The sequence below is a fragment of the Streptopelia decaocto genome (genome assembly GCF_964273445.1).
Source record: "Streptopelia decaocto genome assembly, chromosome: 5".
Taxonomy (NCBI): domain Eukaryota; kingdom Metazoa; phylum Chordata; class Aves; order Columbiformes; family Columbidae; genus Streptopelia; species Streptopelia decaocto.
Genome location: NC_138659.1, coordinates 23,290,563 through 23,307,230, shown reverse-complemented (window position 1 = coordinate 23,307,230; position 16,668 = coordinate 23,290,563). Strand labels below are relative to the sequence as shown.

At 36.0% G+C, this 16,668-nt stretch overlaps 1 protein-coding gene across 5 annotated transcripts in view; it reads left to right on the top strand.

Moving 5' to 3' along the window:
• The window catches only part of PTBP2 (polypyrimidine tract binding protein 2), a 57,399-nt gene that overhangs the window by 24,482 nt on the left and 16,249 nt on the right, over positions 1-16,668 (top strand). For all 5 annotated transcript variants that reach the window (XM_082053958.1, XM_082053955.1, XM_082053957.1 and 2 more), the window contains 4 exons: positions 3,421-3,593; positions 4,016-4,159; positions 8,937-9,101; positions 9,178-9,288. In XM_082053958.1, the coding sequence (XP_081910084.1) occupies positions 3,421-3,593; positions 4,016-4,159; positions 8,937-9,101; positions 9,178-9,288 (593 nt within the window). The remainder of the gene's footprint in view (positions 1-3,420; positions 3,594-4,015; positions 4,160-8,936; positions 9,102-9,177; positions 9,289-16,668) is intronic.

Below are 16,668 nucleotides of genomic sequence, written 5' to 3'. Positions count from 1 at the left end.
TTTCCCTCCCCCCTCTGCCATTTTTCTGGTTGCCATAGATTCTTTAGTGCATAATTCTGTGTCTTTTTGTGTATATTATTTTAATACACTTATTTCATTACTTTTTCACTTCAACATTTTAACACAGATACTTGTCTATATTGCTCTTTTTCAGTAAATAAAAAAAGTGTAAAGAATAGTAGATGTTTAGTTTAAAATATTTTTTGAAATTGTGTGAGAGACTTGTATTTGTGAGTTAAGCTAAAGCTGCTAACGTCTCTTTAGGAAAAGATATATAGTACAACAAAGTACTACTTTTAATTTTTTTTCTTTTAGCCTATTGCAGCAAAAGTTGAAAAACTGTAAAATGCAAATATTAGATAGCAATACTAATAGAAAAACAATGTATTCAGGTAAGACAGTCATTATTAAAGGTACATTTATTTGCAAATACCTATATGTGAGTGAATAAATACTGGCAAGTGGTACTATCACCAGTAACACTGGTTTTACTTAAAGCCTAATCCAAATACAAGCTTTAGTTAAAAAAAAAAAATGGACATTATGCTGTGGGAAAGTTAATATGTCAAAATTATATGTTGAAAACCACACAAAAGACAAACCACCTCTGTAAGTACTGGTTTTAGCTGTCATGTTATATACTTTTCTGGTGATGTAGTAAGAACAGGGGTTGCTTTCCAGTTTCAGAAAAATCTTTTAGTTTAAAAGCTTTGGTTTTGCTTTCTCATTCTAATTGTCAATGTTTCATATTTAATTTTTGAAACTTGTGATGAATTCATATTATTTAGAAAGTTTAAGTATGAAAGGCATTGGAAATCTGGTTTCAGTATCACTATAACTCTTATTTGTTGCAAGTTTGTTTATAATACATTATTAAGCCTGTCACACTTCACAGTGTTTTCTTCTGGTTTTTAATAGAGATTTTAATTGAGAAGTAGGGAAGACTATTGTGTAATGAGCTTCAGGTGAAAAAAAAAAATTCATAAACTGGCTGTAGTTTTGAGGATAAAGTGCTATATTGTGTAATTTTGAACAAGTGAAATCTGGCTACCTGGTCGCCCCATCTCACCACATTTTCCCAAATGATACAGGTTAAGGCCTTGTGTAGACTAAGGATGGACTTCAGATCCTAGATCAGTATGTAGTTTTGAAATTTTACTCATTTGTGTTCCATCAAAATTTGTCCTTCTGTGTGGCAGACCGAAATAAAATACATACTATTGCAGCATGGATCTGTCCCCTTCTAGCATTGTCAGCTGGAGATACTGCCAGCTGAATTTTGACCAGTTCTGAAGTTCTGATGGTGCTAGTTTTTTGTTGTTTTATCTGCTATCGTAAATTGGAAGAAAATGACTAAGTGTTCTGCAGGGTAAGAACTTTTAAAAAAGGTCTGTCTTGGATTTTTTTTTTTTTTTTTTAATGGGGGAGGTGGGGAGCAGGAGAAGACAGGAAATGAAAGGATGACCTGCCTCTAAGGTGTATGATTTTTAACTAAGAGAATATATTGAATTTTAGATTTATCTAAATCTAAAGATAGATAGCTGAAGTGGAAGGTCCAAACATTCAAATTAGAATGAAGAGGTTTAGCTGTTAGAAAAAAGATATGAGAGTGATGAAGACAGATCCTGATGTATAGATCTATCCTTTTTCCATCAATTCCTTTAATGGAAGTATAGAGAATTACCTTACTTTTGAAGAAGTAAAAAGTGTGTGTTTGTCTTTCTGTCTGTCTGTCTTTTGGTCAGAGACTACGACTTTGCCAGTTCTCCTAATAGCATTGAAAAGGTAGTTGAAAGCCTTACCTGGTTTGGCTTTTCAGATACATATCTGGAGTGTGGATGGTCTTGATTTGTAAAGATTAGAATCAGTTTCATTCTGTGTTTTTAATCTTAAGTTGTCTTGGTTTAGGCAAACTGAATGAAGAACTTTAATTATTGATTATGATTTAGGCATACCCTTAGCAAAGCTTTCTGTGGTCAAGTTGGTCATAAATGAATGCAGTATTTTAATGCAAGGAGTCAGTTTAAATATAAATTATTTTCCTGGCACAAATTCAGAATTATAGTCTGTAGTTCGAGCTGAGTGATAATTGAGGACTTCTTTATTCTCTTCCTCCTAGAAATCGCAGTCATCAACGTTTTTATCAAGATGAGGCTTTTGCACGATTTTAGCGTCTCATAAATGCTTCCAGTTGATTCCCCCAGTCCCTATTTATTGTTTCTGCTTTTTTAGTGAGTAAATAAAAGTAGTCTTGGTCATAACTTTTTGTTTTTAAGCCCTCTTTGGTATTGGCTCTCAACCCATGAATGCGAACCCTAATAGTTACAAATATTTTCCCACTAGTCAGAATTTGTGTATTTTTTTGGAAATACAGGTGGCTATTGAACTGCTCTTCTAACATTAAATCAGAGGTTGAATAGCTCACACACTGACTTGCATGTTTTATAGCCGGAATTAGAATAAAGTAATATTTTCATATTTAGATATTTCGTATCTAAAGGCATTCTGGTTTCCAGCTTTACTTCAGTAATATCCATATATCTTAAGACAGTGTTGTTCTTTAGCTCTTGACTCTTTCTGATGTTTATTCCACTGACATATTTGTAGGCAGTGGCTGTATTACCTTTTAACCAAAGTAAATAACTTTTTTCTTTTTTTGGCCTTCTTTCCAAAGCAACACTTCTTCCATCCAGCTGACTAGCTCTGGTGTCTGGTACAATTATGTTAATGCTTCCTGGTTCTGCTAGAAGATCTTGTCTGGGTCTTTCTGCCCACACCTCCCTTCCCCCATGTTAGTTGCATCATGTTTATTAGGGTTTTTTTTTTCCTTTTCTATGGGTGAGCTTGTAGTTCATTATGGACTTTTTTGTACTTGGTCCTTAAATTCTGAGGTTGTGGATTTCATCTGACTTTTGTGATATCAGTCCTCTGGGTTATCCCCTTTCTCCAGTGTGATCCTTCTCAGCATTAATAGTGCTTCATGTCTTGCTTTGATACTTTTCTACTTTTCATGTCAGGTTCCTTAGTGCAAACAATCTTTAAAACTTTCCTTTAGGAGCTCTTCTCTTAACTAAGTCACCACCATTTTTCCCCTTTCAAAAAAAATCTGGTTAACGTCTATATTTTTTTAATGTGTAAAGTACATATGTGAGTTATGTGAGCCCTTCTGAGTCATAATAAATATTCTTACATGGTGTTGTATGAGATACTTCACTGAAAGTGAGGTGAAAAGGTTTTGCTGTGGTTTTTGTCTTGTAACTCTTGTCTCTTCAGAATTTATTCGGAACCTGTGAGTTTTAGTTAGATCAGACTAAGAGATGGCTTACCTTAAAATTATCTCATTTATAATTAAAAGCATTTTTAATAAAGCACTAATAGTTTCAGCAAACTTTTCAAATAGAGTCTGAATATGTTTTTCAGCCAATGGTAATGACAACAAGAAATTCAAACGTGATGATAAAATGGATGGGGCTCCTTCTCGTGTTCTTCATATCAGGAAATTGCCAGGAGAAGTGACAGAAACAGAAGTTATTGCTTTAGGTTTACCTTTTGGTAAGGTAACCAACATCCTTATGCTGAAAGGGAAAAATCAGGTAACTTGTTGCTTTCCATTTTTTTAGTACTAATTTCAAAATATGCTGTTAAAGTATTGTTGAAGTACATCATGTAACAATAAGCATTAAGCCTTTGTTCCTTTAATTTTTTTAATGAACTTGTACTGTCTTTTAGTAACTTCTTTTTTGGAACTGGGGATGGTGGGCAGCTACATAAAGCAAAAAGTTAGCTGTAAGATAAATATTTAGTCCTGCATCTGCACAGATGAATTTTTGGAGATGAAATAGCTTAGCAACTGAAGTTGGTAGGTAGAGAATGACATCTGAGGACTGGTATTTGTTAAAATGTGTTATTGAACCCTTTAAGTGTTTCTTAAAACCTCTTCTAAGTGTGTTTTATATGCTGCTAATATGAAGATTATCTGCTTTATAAATACTGAAAATTAACTGTTTAATTACAGGCGTTTTTGGAACTTGCTACAGAAGAAGCAGCTGTCACTATGGTTAATTACTACTCTGCTGTGACACCTCATCTTCGTAACCAACTTATCTATATCCAGTATTCCAATCATAAAGAACTAAAGACTGATAACACACTTAACCAGGTATATTTACTGTTATTTAGTATTACAAATGCAGATGGTAGAAAATGAGGTGTGACATGTATTCTTGGCACATGGCATGTGTTTAAATCATTTGGTTTTGTCCACATTCTAACACTATTGTAGTCTTACTTATGATCATTCCATTTTGTGATGTTGAAGGGGACTTGCTTTCTGTGTGTCAAGGTTTAATTCCCACCCCCCCAGCAACTGAGCACCACACAGCTGCTTACTCACTGCCCCCCCCAGCAGGGTGGAGGAAGAGAATTGGAAGGGTAAAAGTGAGAAAACCCATGAGATAAGAACAGGTTAATAACTGAAATAAAATAAAATAATAGTAATAGTAGTAATAATATTGTAATGAAAAGGAAAGTAAGAGAGAGAAATAAAACCCAAGAAAGCAATGCAGATGAAAACAATTGCTCACCACCAACTGGCCGATACCCAGCCAGTCCCTGAGCAGCAGCCTCCCCACCAACCTTCCCCCTAGTTTTATGGCTGAGCATGACTTCATACGTTATGGAATAGCCCTTTGGTAAGTTGGGCCCACCTGTCCCAGCTGTGTCCCCTCCCATGTCATTGTGCACCCCCAGCCTGCTCCTGGTGGGGTGGTGCGAGAGGCATAAAAGGCCTGGGCTCCGTGTAAGCACTGCTCAGCGGTAACTGAAACATCCCTGTGTTATCAGCACTGTTTCCAGCGCAAATCCAAACCAGCCCCATACCAGCTACTGTGAACAAAAATTAACTCTACCCCATCCAAAACCAGGACACTGTATGATCTTTCCATTACAATGAATTTTCTAAATGTTACCTTAATGTAAAAAGAAAAAGATTTTGAAGTGTCTTTTGACTTTATTTTTTTTCATAAAATAAGTTTTCATCTTGGTTTAGAGACTGTAGGATGAGAAAAAGCTTTCTAATTATTCTGACACCTGAGATTTTAATGCCAATGTGAATTTCCATGGTGATAATGACTAATGCCAATGCCTATGCTTCAGTTCTCAAATGATTGCTCTGGTAGCACTGGTAACCTCAGCTTATGTGATTTGCTGTTCCTGGAGAATAATATTGTAATGATTGCTGTAGAGACAAACATTCTTGATAATAAGAAATGTTTTGCTCTTGCCTCTGCAGAACCTATTTCACAATAAATATAGGCACATATCTGATTTTCGTAGAACAGGAAAATTACCGAAAGTAAAGTGGTGACCACTTCATACAAAATTATAGGGGGAGAAAGGAGACATCAGCTTACCACATGTCAGATGATTAGTTTAAGGTTAATTTTTTATGTTTTCTTTTTGATGTTACAAAAGACGGTGTAAGTACCAAGTTACAGTTTCTGTTACTTGCGTCCTGTCTTATGTAAAGTATTTAAATAGTAAAATTATTGCTGTTACCTTTAAGAACAATTTCTGTTAAAACGCATCTTGGTTCAGATCAAGTATAGTATTGATTTTCCTGTTAATCTTTCTAAACATTGTAGTTCCTTTGACTCTTTTGCTAGTTTGTCTGCTAAAGGTACTTTTTTAAAAATGGAGATTTTTATTTTATTTTATTTTATTTTATTTTATTTTATTTTATTTTATTTTATTTTATTTTATTTTATTTTATTTTATTTTATTTTATTTTATTTTATTTTATTTTATTTTATTTTATTTTATTTTATTTTATTTTATTTTATTATTTTTTCCTAAAAAATGTCAGTTATAAAGAAAAAGGTCGAGAAGAGCCACAAAAATGATCAGAGATGGAACACCTCTCCAGTGAGGACAGGCTGAGAGAGTTGGGGTTGTTCAGCCTGGAGAAGAGAAGGCTTCAGTGAGAGGTTTTTGGGGTCTTTCAGTATTTAAAAGGGGCCTATGAGAAAGATGAAGTTGGACTTTTTAGCAGGACCTGTAGTGATAGGACAAGGGTAATGGTTTTAAACTAAAGGAGGGGAGACTCAGGCTAGACATGAGGTTAAATTTTTTACAATGAGGGTGGTAAAACCCTGGCCCAGGTTGCCCAGAGAGGTGGTAGATGCCCCATCCCTGGAGACATCCCAGGTCAGGCTGGACGGGGCTCTGAGCAACCTGACCTAGCTGAAGATGCTCTTGATCATGGCGGGCGGGTGGACTTGATGGCCTTTGAAGGTCCCTTCCTACCCAAACTATTCTATGATTCTATTATTTACTTTTGAAAAAAAGAAAATAGAGGGTGAATTCTGTTTGCACATACAGGGATGGACATACTCCCTTAAGAAGTGTCCTCTTACACTGTTCTCTGGCTTCTTTAGTGATACTGGTTTTGTACTTCACGTGCCCATCTTTTCAGCATACAGGATGTGCTGACTTTTCAGAAGCTTTTATGCCACCATATGCATTAGTTCCCAATTTTAAGATATTCCCAGTCTTTCACATCTTGTTTTCTTTAATTTAGAACTGAATAATAGAAATAGGTGCTTGACAGTAAGTATTCTGTAACTAGTGTCTCATGAGGCATTCTGTAAAACACAAGACGGTTGGACGTTCTTTTTTCTGTAAGGAAGAATAAAGATAGTGCAGATATGCTTGTGGTTTGCTTTTTCTTTTTTTTTTTTTCTTGATACTCAAAACTTACATTTTTAGTCTGTATTTAAAAGCTTTCTCATCCAGCCAAATTCATTTTGAAATTTTCTGGATGTTCAAGCAGGAAGGTATGAAGAAATCAGGATGTTAGTATATATAACTGGAAATATAGGATAAAAATTTGGAGAAAGGAGCAAGTATCTTAAGAAGAAGACAGAAAAAAAACTTCTTTGTCCAAAGGGATACTTTAAACATCGAGGCCTTTAGAAATAATGGAAATATGAAAAGCTCTATTAAGCTATGCTATTCTGAATTTCTCAATAATAGTAGCTTCTGAGATTGTTTTTAGTTATGTACTCAGAATGAGTTGGCTCTGAATAAACATTCAAAAGGAACCATTTAAGTTTTCATCTCAGCTTTATAACTGATTCCTGTGAGACATCAAAACACTGAGAGGAGCATTTAAACTCAGATTTAAAACAAACATCTCTTACCTTGTTTCATAGAGTCTCGAGACCCAGAAGAATTGAGAATAGAATGACCTCTGTAACTGTAATTCTTTTTAATCATCAGCCTGTCAGAAATGCATGGGTTTAGTCTTTCTGCAACGTTAGAAATAAATGTATGTTATACTTTATGAATAATGTAGCTGATATCTTAAAATTAATTTCAGTTTTGCAAAAAGAAGAAAAAAGTTTTACGTACTACTTAAATGTCTTCAAAAGTGGCTATTTATATGTGATACTACATGTTATTTTTAACTTGACAAAATATCGTCATCATAATTTTATAGTTTTTACCCTCATTTGCCAATGTTAAGTCCCGTGTTCCTTCATGTATTCACATTCACTTTAGTGGAATGAAATATGATGTGTAAGCATGGATGGATAGTGCTGACAAGAATCACATGTTAAAACTGACTTCACAACTTTTGATTCTTTAGTTTATACAGTTTAAACTTTTCCAATTACTTTAAGGAGTGAGTTTTAATTGATGTGTGCTGCATCTGTGCTTACAGAAGTAGTAGGAAGTAATTATGCAACTCAGCCAAATATCTGGCCAGCTTGAAAGTTGAGTATTTCATATTAGGGGAAAAAAAAGTGTTGTTATCAAAAGATGTTTTTACAGAATTACAGTAATGAATGTTAAACATAGAGATAAATTTTGTTTTCCCAACTGGTGTTCACTGGGTCTTTTTTTTTTCTCCACTTTCCTTACTCATTGATTCGTTTCAGTATGAGGAGTATCATGTAAGTTGTGAGACATGAAATTGTGTAGTAGCTCTAATACCTTTAAAATATGCAGTATGCATTGATATGATGGTTATTATTTTTACCTGGCATGCTCACTTGTCTCTCTGTTTTGTATCATTTCATTTCATAAGACTACTGTAATGAAATCATTAAATGGAAAGCCTTTTTCCTGCACTTTTTCTTTCTCAGAAAAAGACATCTAATCTTTCTCATACTGTCAGTTTTGGCAGTGGAAGTAGTTACATAGATGTGTGTTCTTGTGATGTCATCATATGGTCACCTTTGAATTTCTAAAACCCTGCTTGTGTTTAATAAAACAAAAAATCCCCACACATGGAGAGGATTTTGCTTTTCTTTTTATGAAATAGACTTGATAACAGACACCATTTTTTTACAAGTCTGTGGATAGGACTTTCTGACACTTGTCAGTCTCGTGTATTGTTTCATTGTCTTAAAACTGAGAAGTTTGGAAGTGTTTAGAATTATCCCTTCCTATCAGAGCCTTTTACATAATCAAAATGTCAGTGAAATGTTAACTGTAATCCAATCTCTTGAAAAATAGGATAAATATGTCTGGTTTCCGTAGCCTTGGATTGGTTGGTTGTGGTTTGTTTCATTTTTGTTTTTTCCCTTGAAAGGAAAGGTTTGTAAAGAGTCTTGAAACCTGCAAGATCCTCACTTTCTTTATCCTTACTAGTAGAACAATAAGCTTGCTACTAGGAAGATTGATATTAATGCTGTTTGAAGCCCCTCCTTACTGTGACTTAAGAATTATTTTATGTTTTCATTTCTATTGTCTCTTCTCACAGACTTGCACTGCATTGCACTTCTGTTGTGTTATGTCTTTAGGTCTGAGTTTTAAGTAAGTGTACTATTTTATGTTTCCGGAGTTAACGATATTAATATTGCTAATTAATTTTTAGCCATCTTCTTGAGAAACATTTAAAAAAATCCATCTTCTATCTTTCTTTTTTTAAGCGGGCCCAAGCTGTTCTTCAGGCAGTGACGGCTGTGCAGGCAACAAATGCTCCCATTAGCGGGACCACTGTTAGTGAGAGTGCAGTGACTCCAGCTCAGAGTCCAGTACTTAGAATAATTATTGACAATATGTACTATCCAGTAACCCTGGATGTTCTTCATCAGGTAAGCCTGATTTCATTTTGACTTAAGTTATAATTGGGAGGTACTTTTGTGTAAAACTTTACAATGTTTTTGGCAGATATTCTCTAAATTTGGTGCTGTATTGAAGATAATCACATTCACGAAGAATAACCAGTTTCAAGCTTTACTGCAGTATGGCGATCCAGTAAATGCGCAACAAGCAAAACTGGTAAGTGTAGTTCTGTTTGTGGCCGAAGACCTTCCTGTACTATAAACATTTGTAAAACGTTAATATAACAGAGTACTGACCATAATAATGGGTCATACTCCTCCACCACTTCTTTGATTATTTGGGGGATTCAAAAAATAACTTGAAGTTATTATATAATGTTGTTATATTGCATAAAATCAGTGTTTAAAGATAGTATCTTTAAGAATACTATGTGTGAAGAATTGTATGCATCTATAATTATGAACAAGTATTTTAATAAAACTGCACAGAGATGAAATAACATGCAAGACTCCAATAGTGAAAATGTCAACCAGAAGTAAAAATGTATAATGTAATGTTGATGCATAATTAATTCACTATAAGCAGCAAATCTTACTCCTGGGACCAGACTATGAAGAATCTTTGCAGCAGTGACAGATGAGAGCAGGATCTTACTTTTGTTTTATAGGAAACTTTCCTGTCCTGGGTGGGAGAGGGAAAATCAGGTAACTGGTTTTATTCATTATAGCAGGAGAGAGCCTATGGATAAATTATGACAAAGATCAACAGCATGTCATCTAGTCCGGATGTTTTGAATTAATTGAATGGGATATGTTCACATCTCTGGCAGTAGGCAAGTTGAACCAAAGGGTAAGGCTAGATATTTTTTTTTTATATATTTTTTTTTTTTTTCCAGGAGATAAATAGAATGAATTTATATTTTCAAACCTTCACATGCAGTCTGGGTGTGTGGAAGGCTGATTAAAATTGATGTGCTGGCTAAGTGTTGCTTGGCAGCACAGAAAGTGCTTATTGCCCGTAGATGACAGAAGAGCTGAGAACTTCAGTGAAAAAGTGAAAAGCTCTCACCTCAGACTAAGTTGGCAATTAATATCTCTTATTCATCTTAGAGGAAAGAAAAAAAAAACAGGCCTAGTTTTCTGTTGCAAAGAATGATGACTATATTGAAATAAAGACATTCCTTAAATGGCGGAGGATGGTCGTTTTTTTATCCTCATCACCAGATGAAATACTGGGTATTAATTAAAAAACTGTGAGGTGGTCAAGACAGGGAATGCCAAAAAATGAGAGATGTTTTCAAAAAGCAGAGTGTAAGTTTTCATGCTGTTGAGAAAAATAAAGTTAGCCAGAGACAAAAGGATTTGCAGCTTGATTTATGATGATCTACTTTAAGATAATCTACTCCTGAAAAGCAGGAATAGTCTGGAAATATATGTAGATTGGGAGTACAATTGGGTGCACAATTTAAATTGGGAATATCCTTTTCAGAGATTAATAGTATCAAATATTAGGTTGTGTCTCAGTGTAGAGGGAGATGCAAATGTGTCACTAATACGTAAAAATTTGCTTGAAAGGGATATACCTTTCATGTTTTAAGTAGGTTTAAAATAGTAATACAGAAACTAGATCTTTTGCCTATAATTTCTTCAGAAATAAACTGTAGTAATTTAATTCATATTTGAAATATTGATCCACGGTTGAATGCTAATGTGTTTACAGAATGTTGTAATTCCGTCTTGATTTGTTTTTGGAAAGTTATTTTTCAGTAATAGGTGTTAATACTGCTTTTAAAGTGCATTTTTCAAGCAAAATATGACATCAAGTGATAAATCTTGGCTTGTTTTTTGAGACTTACATATATTAGAAGATTAAATGGAAAGATAGCATCTATGAAATAGACTCCAGTGATTTGAAAATTATCAGTGTAATTCTAGGAATATATTATAAAGAAGTGACAAAGTAACAGAAAGATGAGGTATGTAAAAGTGGGAAAGAACCTCAAGAATCTCTTGCTGTTGTTGACTTCAGACAAGTTGGTGCTCGTTTGTGGGATACTGTATTGGTCATAATTTTTTTTGTAAAAGCGTATTTTTGTTTATCCAGTTTTGCATGTTTTGGTTAGGGTAGCTATTCAGTAGTGGTAGCTCATGTGTGAATCACTAAACTTCATTGAATAACAGTGACTCTTGAATGTACAGTCATTGTCAGAGTGATCTTGGAGGCCATCCTAGAGACAAACTGAAACAGTGTTAGATTTGTAGTTTCATATTTTAACTGAACTATACATAAATAGACAGAATGCTAAGAGTAATACCAACTGCAAGTATTGAAGAATGCTGAATTTGAAGAAAGGTTTGGTTTACCTGCTACCCTCCCAAGCTAAATATAGTAAAATAAGTACAGTTCTTATGGTTGATCTACTGTGGCGAAACATGAAGTGCTACCCAAACAAAAATACCTAAAGGAAAGGAACACTCAGGTGGTAGGAGAAAACCCTCCAGCTTAAATAAGTCTGGAAACACAGTGGAAACAAGACGATGGTGTAGCTGTACTTCAGTTGCATGGAGTTTGAAATTATAAGCATGGTAAAAGAATAAAGAAGTTTTCAATTTGTTTTCCATCAGTTGTTACTGTAGAAGATAATGGGGAATTTAATTTTCCACTGGCACTCTTCACAGGAAATCAGAATGTGACCTTAATAGAAATTGAAGACTTATTAAGGAAGTTGAAGAGCAATTTGAAAAACTTGAGTCATGTGGGTACCAAGGAGAGGTGCTATTCGTGTGAACGTTCTGAGAAAATAGTGACACTGACAAGAATGTACAATATGAAGTCTCTAGCCCTGTGGGACCACTTTTGCTGTTTGAATGAGCAAGTAGTGAAAAATTGCGTTCCTGCTCCGCTTGCTTTGTGAGAAACTCATTTCCTGTAAAAGCAGATTATGGCTACACTGATTCACGTTTCATCACCACCCTCAGATTGGATCATTATATTTCATTATACGGGCAAATAAAGGTGAAGATTACCAACTTCAGGTTCCGTGCAGGCAGCAGTCTAGCCATGGACTAGAGAAAGTGCTGAGAATGTGCAGCAGTAGAGCATGTTGAACTACTGGGCTTCTCCTAATGAAACAGAAGGTGATGTCCTGGAGATGTCTGTATGCATAAAGAGATATTCTAAGCATCAAAAGTAGCTCATTTTCATAGTAAATGATCGGTACCCTCAGCATAAGCAGCAAGCTTAAGTATTTGAGTAGCAGTAATCTGGTGTACTATAGAAAGATCAGAGTGCCAGTGTTTCTGTCCAAACAGCTGGCTAATCCAGAGTTGGCTTTGTGTAAATGCACTAAAAGTACTCATGCCCAGTCTTGAGTATTGGCAGTAATTAATGCCTCATCTATGGAGGATGAACTGAGACTCATACACAGCACAGGACAGTCATCTTCACCCAACATGCATTAAAAATATCATAAGTCTAGTTTGAGAGTTTCTGTTCTAGTTGGCCAGCTACTCCTTGCTTGGCCTGTAGGTGCTTCAGAGTACGTTTACAGAGATTCTCTTTAGGTTTGACTCTACAATCAAGATGTCTTCTTCCAGTTGTTTTGACTGATGGACTCAGGGTGGCTCTGCACTGGTAGTCTGCAAAAGATGTCTGCTAGGCTTCATTGCCCTAAAATCTGTAATAGGAACTTCAGGTAGTTGTTACCAGAATGGAAAGCAAGGACATCTCCACATAAGATATGTAGCTTTGGGGCAATTATCCATGATTGTTGCATTAAGGATTTTCAGGCATCTTGAATGCTAAAGAGCACAGTTTGTGCTTGGAAATGGTAAGTAGTGTTGACATAAACAGAAGAGTGCTAGATTGTAGCTGTTGAATCAGAAAGGCCAGGGTGTGCAGCAGCAGTGTTTGTCTCCTGCATTTTCCAATTTTGTAGAAAATAATAAGATATGTAACTGGTCCTTCAGTCAAGGAGCTGCACATAAAAAAGCAAACAAAAAATATTTTTTGGGAATGGGATGTGTTATACATACAGTTTTTAGCCACAGAAATTTCTCGCATCCAAGACACTAGTCTCAGAAGAAATTAATTTCATTCAAATGCATACCTGCAGGGTGCACTTGGGATACATCTCTCCCAAGAGATATTTACCGTATGACCCTCAGTTACTTTGAGGTACTTATTTGAGCTGGAGTATGTTTTGTAAGGATTGCTTCTTAATGCCTTAAACTGTTAGACTCATCTAAAAACCTTGTTTATCGTTTCTCTTGCTCGGTGTGCTTTGGGAAGTGAGAGAGTAGGGACTAAATTTCTTTGTCTTTTTTTCTCCTTATGAGTTTGGAGAGAAGGCCGTGGTTTTGTTGCTCCTCTCTGCCACTTTTTTCTCTCCACTCTAATTTGATTTTTTTTTTTTTTTTTCCTTCATCGGACCTTGGTAAATGCTTTCAAGCTGTCCTCATCCTGCAAGAGTTCCATTTCCTGTCCTGTATCATCATTTTAGGAGTCTGCAGTGCTTGAAAAAGAGAGGGGCAGATACACTAATTGTTGTGGCATGAAGCCATGTATGTGCCACTAGAAATACCTGCTAGCTAAATCTCTGGGCTCTATTTCTGAGCGGGAAACAAGAATATCAAAAAGTCACATTTGTGGCTCCCAAACTGTGTTCTTGTCTGTATTCTAGGTAACATATGTGAATTAGCTAAAGAATATTTTAAGTGGCATATCTCTTCCTGATTTTTAGAGGATACCTTGACCGTCTTCTGTACGGAGGTTTCATTCCACAGATTCATGGTCTATACAGGCCTTAGGAGAAGCTCATCAAAGCATAGTTCTTATGAATATAGCACTTTTCAAGGGACTCTTCTTTCACAAGGTTTTTCAGATATCTTGAACCCTGAAAGTAAAAAGAGTAGTGAATTCTATCCATTATATCAGAAAGCTCTTCATTCAGGTGCAGAAGGCCTGAGAGAAGAAATGATTCTAGCAGTGTTCTTCCTCCACTTCAGAGCCTACTGATCTGACTCTTGACCTGTGTGAAGCTGCATCAGAGAGCTGCATCTGCCATTCATTTTGTAGCTCTGCAGAGTACTTTTGCCATCTGAGATCACCTTTGCTGCTGTTATTAATTCTCTCAGCATCCACAATCACATTGAGAAATGAGACATCCTAGTGTCGTGAATCCATGTTGACTAGGTAGAAATTCTTACTGTCCTTTTGCAGAAAAGCTTGTGTGTGGTTGATTATGTCAGCAGTAGGAGAAAATACTGGTTGTTCAACTCTTTTTTTTTTCCTGTTCTTTTTTGTTCTTTTTTTTCCCCCCTCCATTGGAACAGTGACTTGTCTTTACTTTTAATCTGTGGGATCTTTTCTTAGTCAGGAGTCTTCATCTCTTGATCGTCCTGGTTTCTATGAGCAAAAAGAAAGGGTGGTTTGACATTATATTTTAAGAAATGGGAGAGTATTGGGTTCTATGGTGCAGACCTCCATTTCATCAATATTCCCTGCACAGTCATTTTTACAGTCTGTGACAGACATTGTATCTCGCTGTTCTGGATCCTTATGACTTCCCAGGCTATTTCTGCTATTTTTTGTGGTGTTAGGCCTTGCTTGCTTGTTCTTGCCTTCAGTGAAGGGTGCTGCCTTGAGACATGAGCAGATTTTGGATTCTTTGTGAATATAACCCTGGTTTTTAAGACCCTTTCTAAATACTTTGAATGTTTCTACTTCAGTAGTTGTCTAGAAATACTAGCTTCTTTTCAGCCACCTCCACTGTTTATGAACTTGAGCAGTCTAAGTGTCTACAGAGGAACTCATAGGGATGGTAGTGTGTTTGCACTGAGTTGAGGTCGTTGTGTTAGTTCAGGTGTGCGTCTCTCCCCTTGGGTTATATGTCAGTCTGAATTGAAAAAGGGATTTTTGTTTGTTCTTTTGTGACTGTTTCCTGCTGGCCTTCTGCATTTTGTTTGAGTGCTCCTAAATATAACATAGTTTTTCAGGAATCCAGCTGCTGACAAGCTCTTGGCAGGTGAGCCACTCACCAGAATCACTTTACCCCTTGGGAAAGTCCAAGAGGAGGCTACTTTTTAGTAAAATGGGGGACGGAAGGAAGGCAGGGGCCTGGAAACAAATCAGTATCATTACACTCTGAGCATGGCATGATGACGTACGTAAGTTTTGATACTTCTGTTGTTGAGACTTAAGGCTGGCACAGGCAACATAAAGAATAATACATGTTGTAGAAGTGTCCTGTGATACTTGATACTCTTGGTTTGCCATGTCTGTGGTGTGGTACTATATCACATGTGAATGTATATATAGATAAATGCTCAAAGAAAGAGGTTTCTCGTAGCAACAACTAGAGTTCTTTTGACATGATGTCTGTATGTACATTCACTAACAGTATGGCAACTATATTCTCATTTTTAAGGATGCCTGTTTGAGAGGAACAGGTTTTGTGAGTTTGTTGCATATTCTTTTATTGCCATACAAGAAGGAGCTCAGGACACACACATTCCCAGTTGTGACTTTACACGTGAACAGTTAATCTTGAAAAAACCCTAGTTGCTGGCAATCTTTCTTGCATTATTGTTGGTGGTGTGTGATGCTGCTGATAGAGGTGGGTGGGGTGAGGTTTCTTGGTTTTGATCTGTTGCAACAAGCCTTTCCCAGAGTGTGACTACAGTGCTCATTAGGAGTGCATCTTCTGCCTTTCTGGTTCACCATGTTCTTTCATACTCTCAGTGTCCCAGCTACAAGGGATTTCTCTTATGCAATATTTTTTTTAATGTACTGTTGGTCACTTGGAAGTTGTCAGACACTGGCTATATTTTGATTTGCTACTTTTGAAAACTTTTAATCAACAGCCTTATGCCAGCTGTAAATCAGTGTGCCTGCAGGTTCCACAGAGGGGTATAAGATGAATCTTGTCTGTGTTTTAAAGACTTAAAGCTTTGTGTCATAGTTGTATCATTGGGACAAAGCTAACAGATAGTGCTGTTTGGGTATTTCCTTGATGGCAATAGCATTGTCTTGGACAACAAGTAAGCTCTGGCTGCATAAACTGAACCTATCTTTAATCTGTATCTTAGTGGATTTTAGGAGGTAAGAAGACTTCTAAAAGTGATGACTGATTCTCAGTGTATACTTTTCTTAGATTTAAGTGTTCAAGTGGGATTCTTTTCTCAAATACCAACATTAGGCATTTTGGACACTGTTTTACCACTGTGTATGAAAAAGCTAGCAAATGCTGTATTCTGTAATGATGACACCCACCACCACCTCAACAACACAGGGTTAATCTTCAGCCTGTATTCTGTGAGCCAGGAGATTTGGCTTTGCCAATATCGTATGAGGCATTGTTTAAGCTGAGTTTCAAGCACATGAGTTTCTTTTTCATTGTTAAAGTATTTGTTGAGACAATGTCTAGATTGTCAGGTTTCTATATTTTTTTATTTTTATTTTATTTTCCCATTACTTGGAAGTTCTAAAAATACTGAGTTATTCTTGTGCATTGACTGCTAATGGTGGTAATTCTTTTAAGTGATTTCATGAGCCTTGGAGATGTCAGCTGTGATAATAGATTTTGCAGGAAGGGAC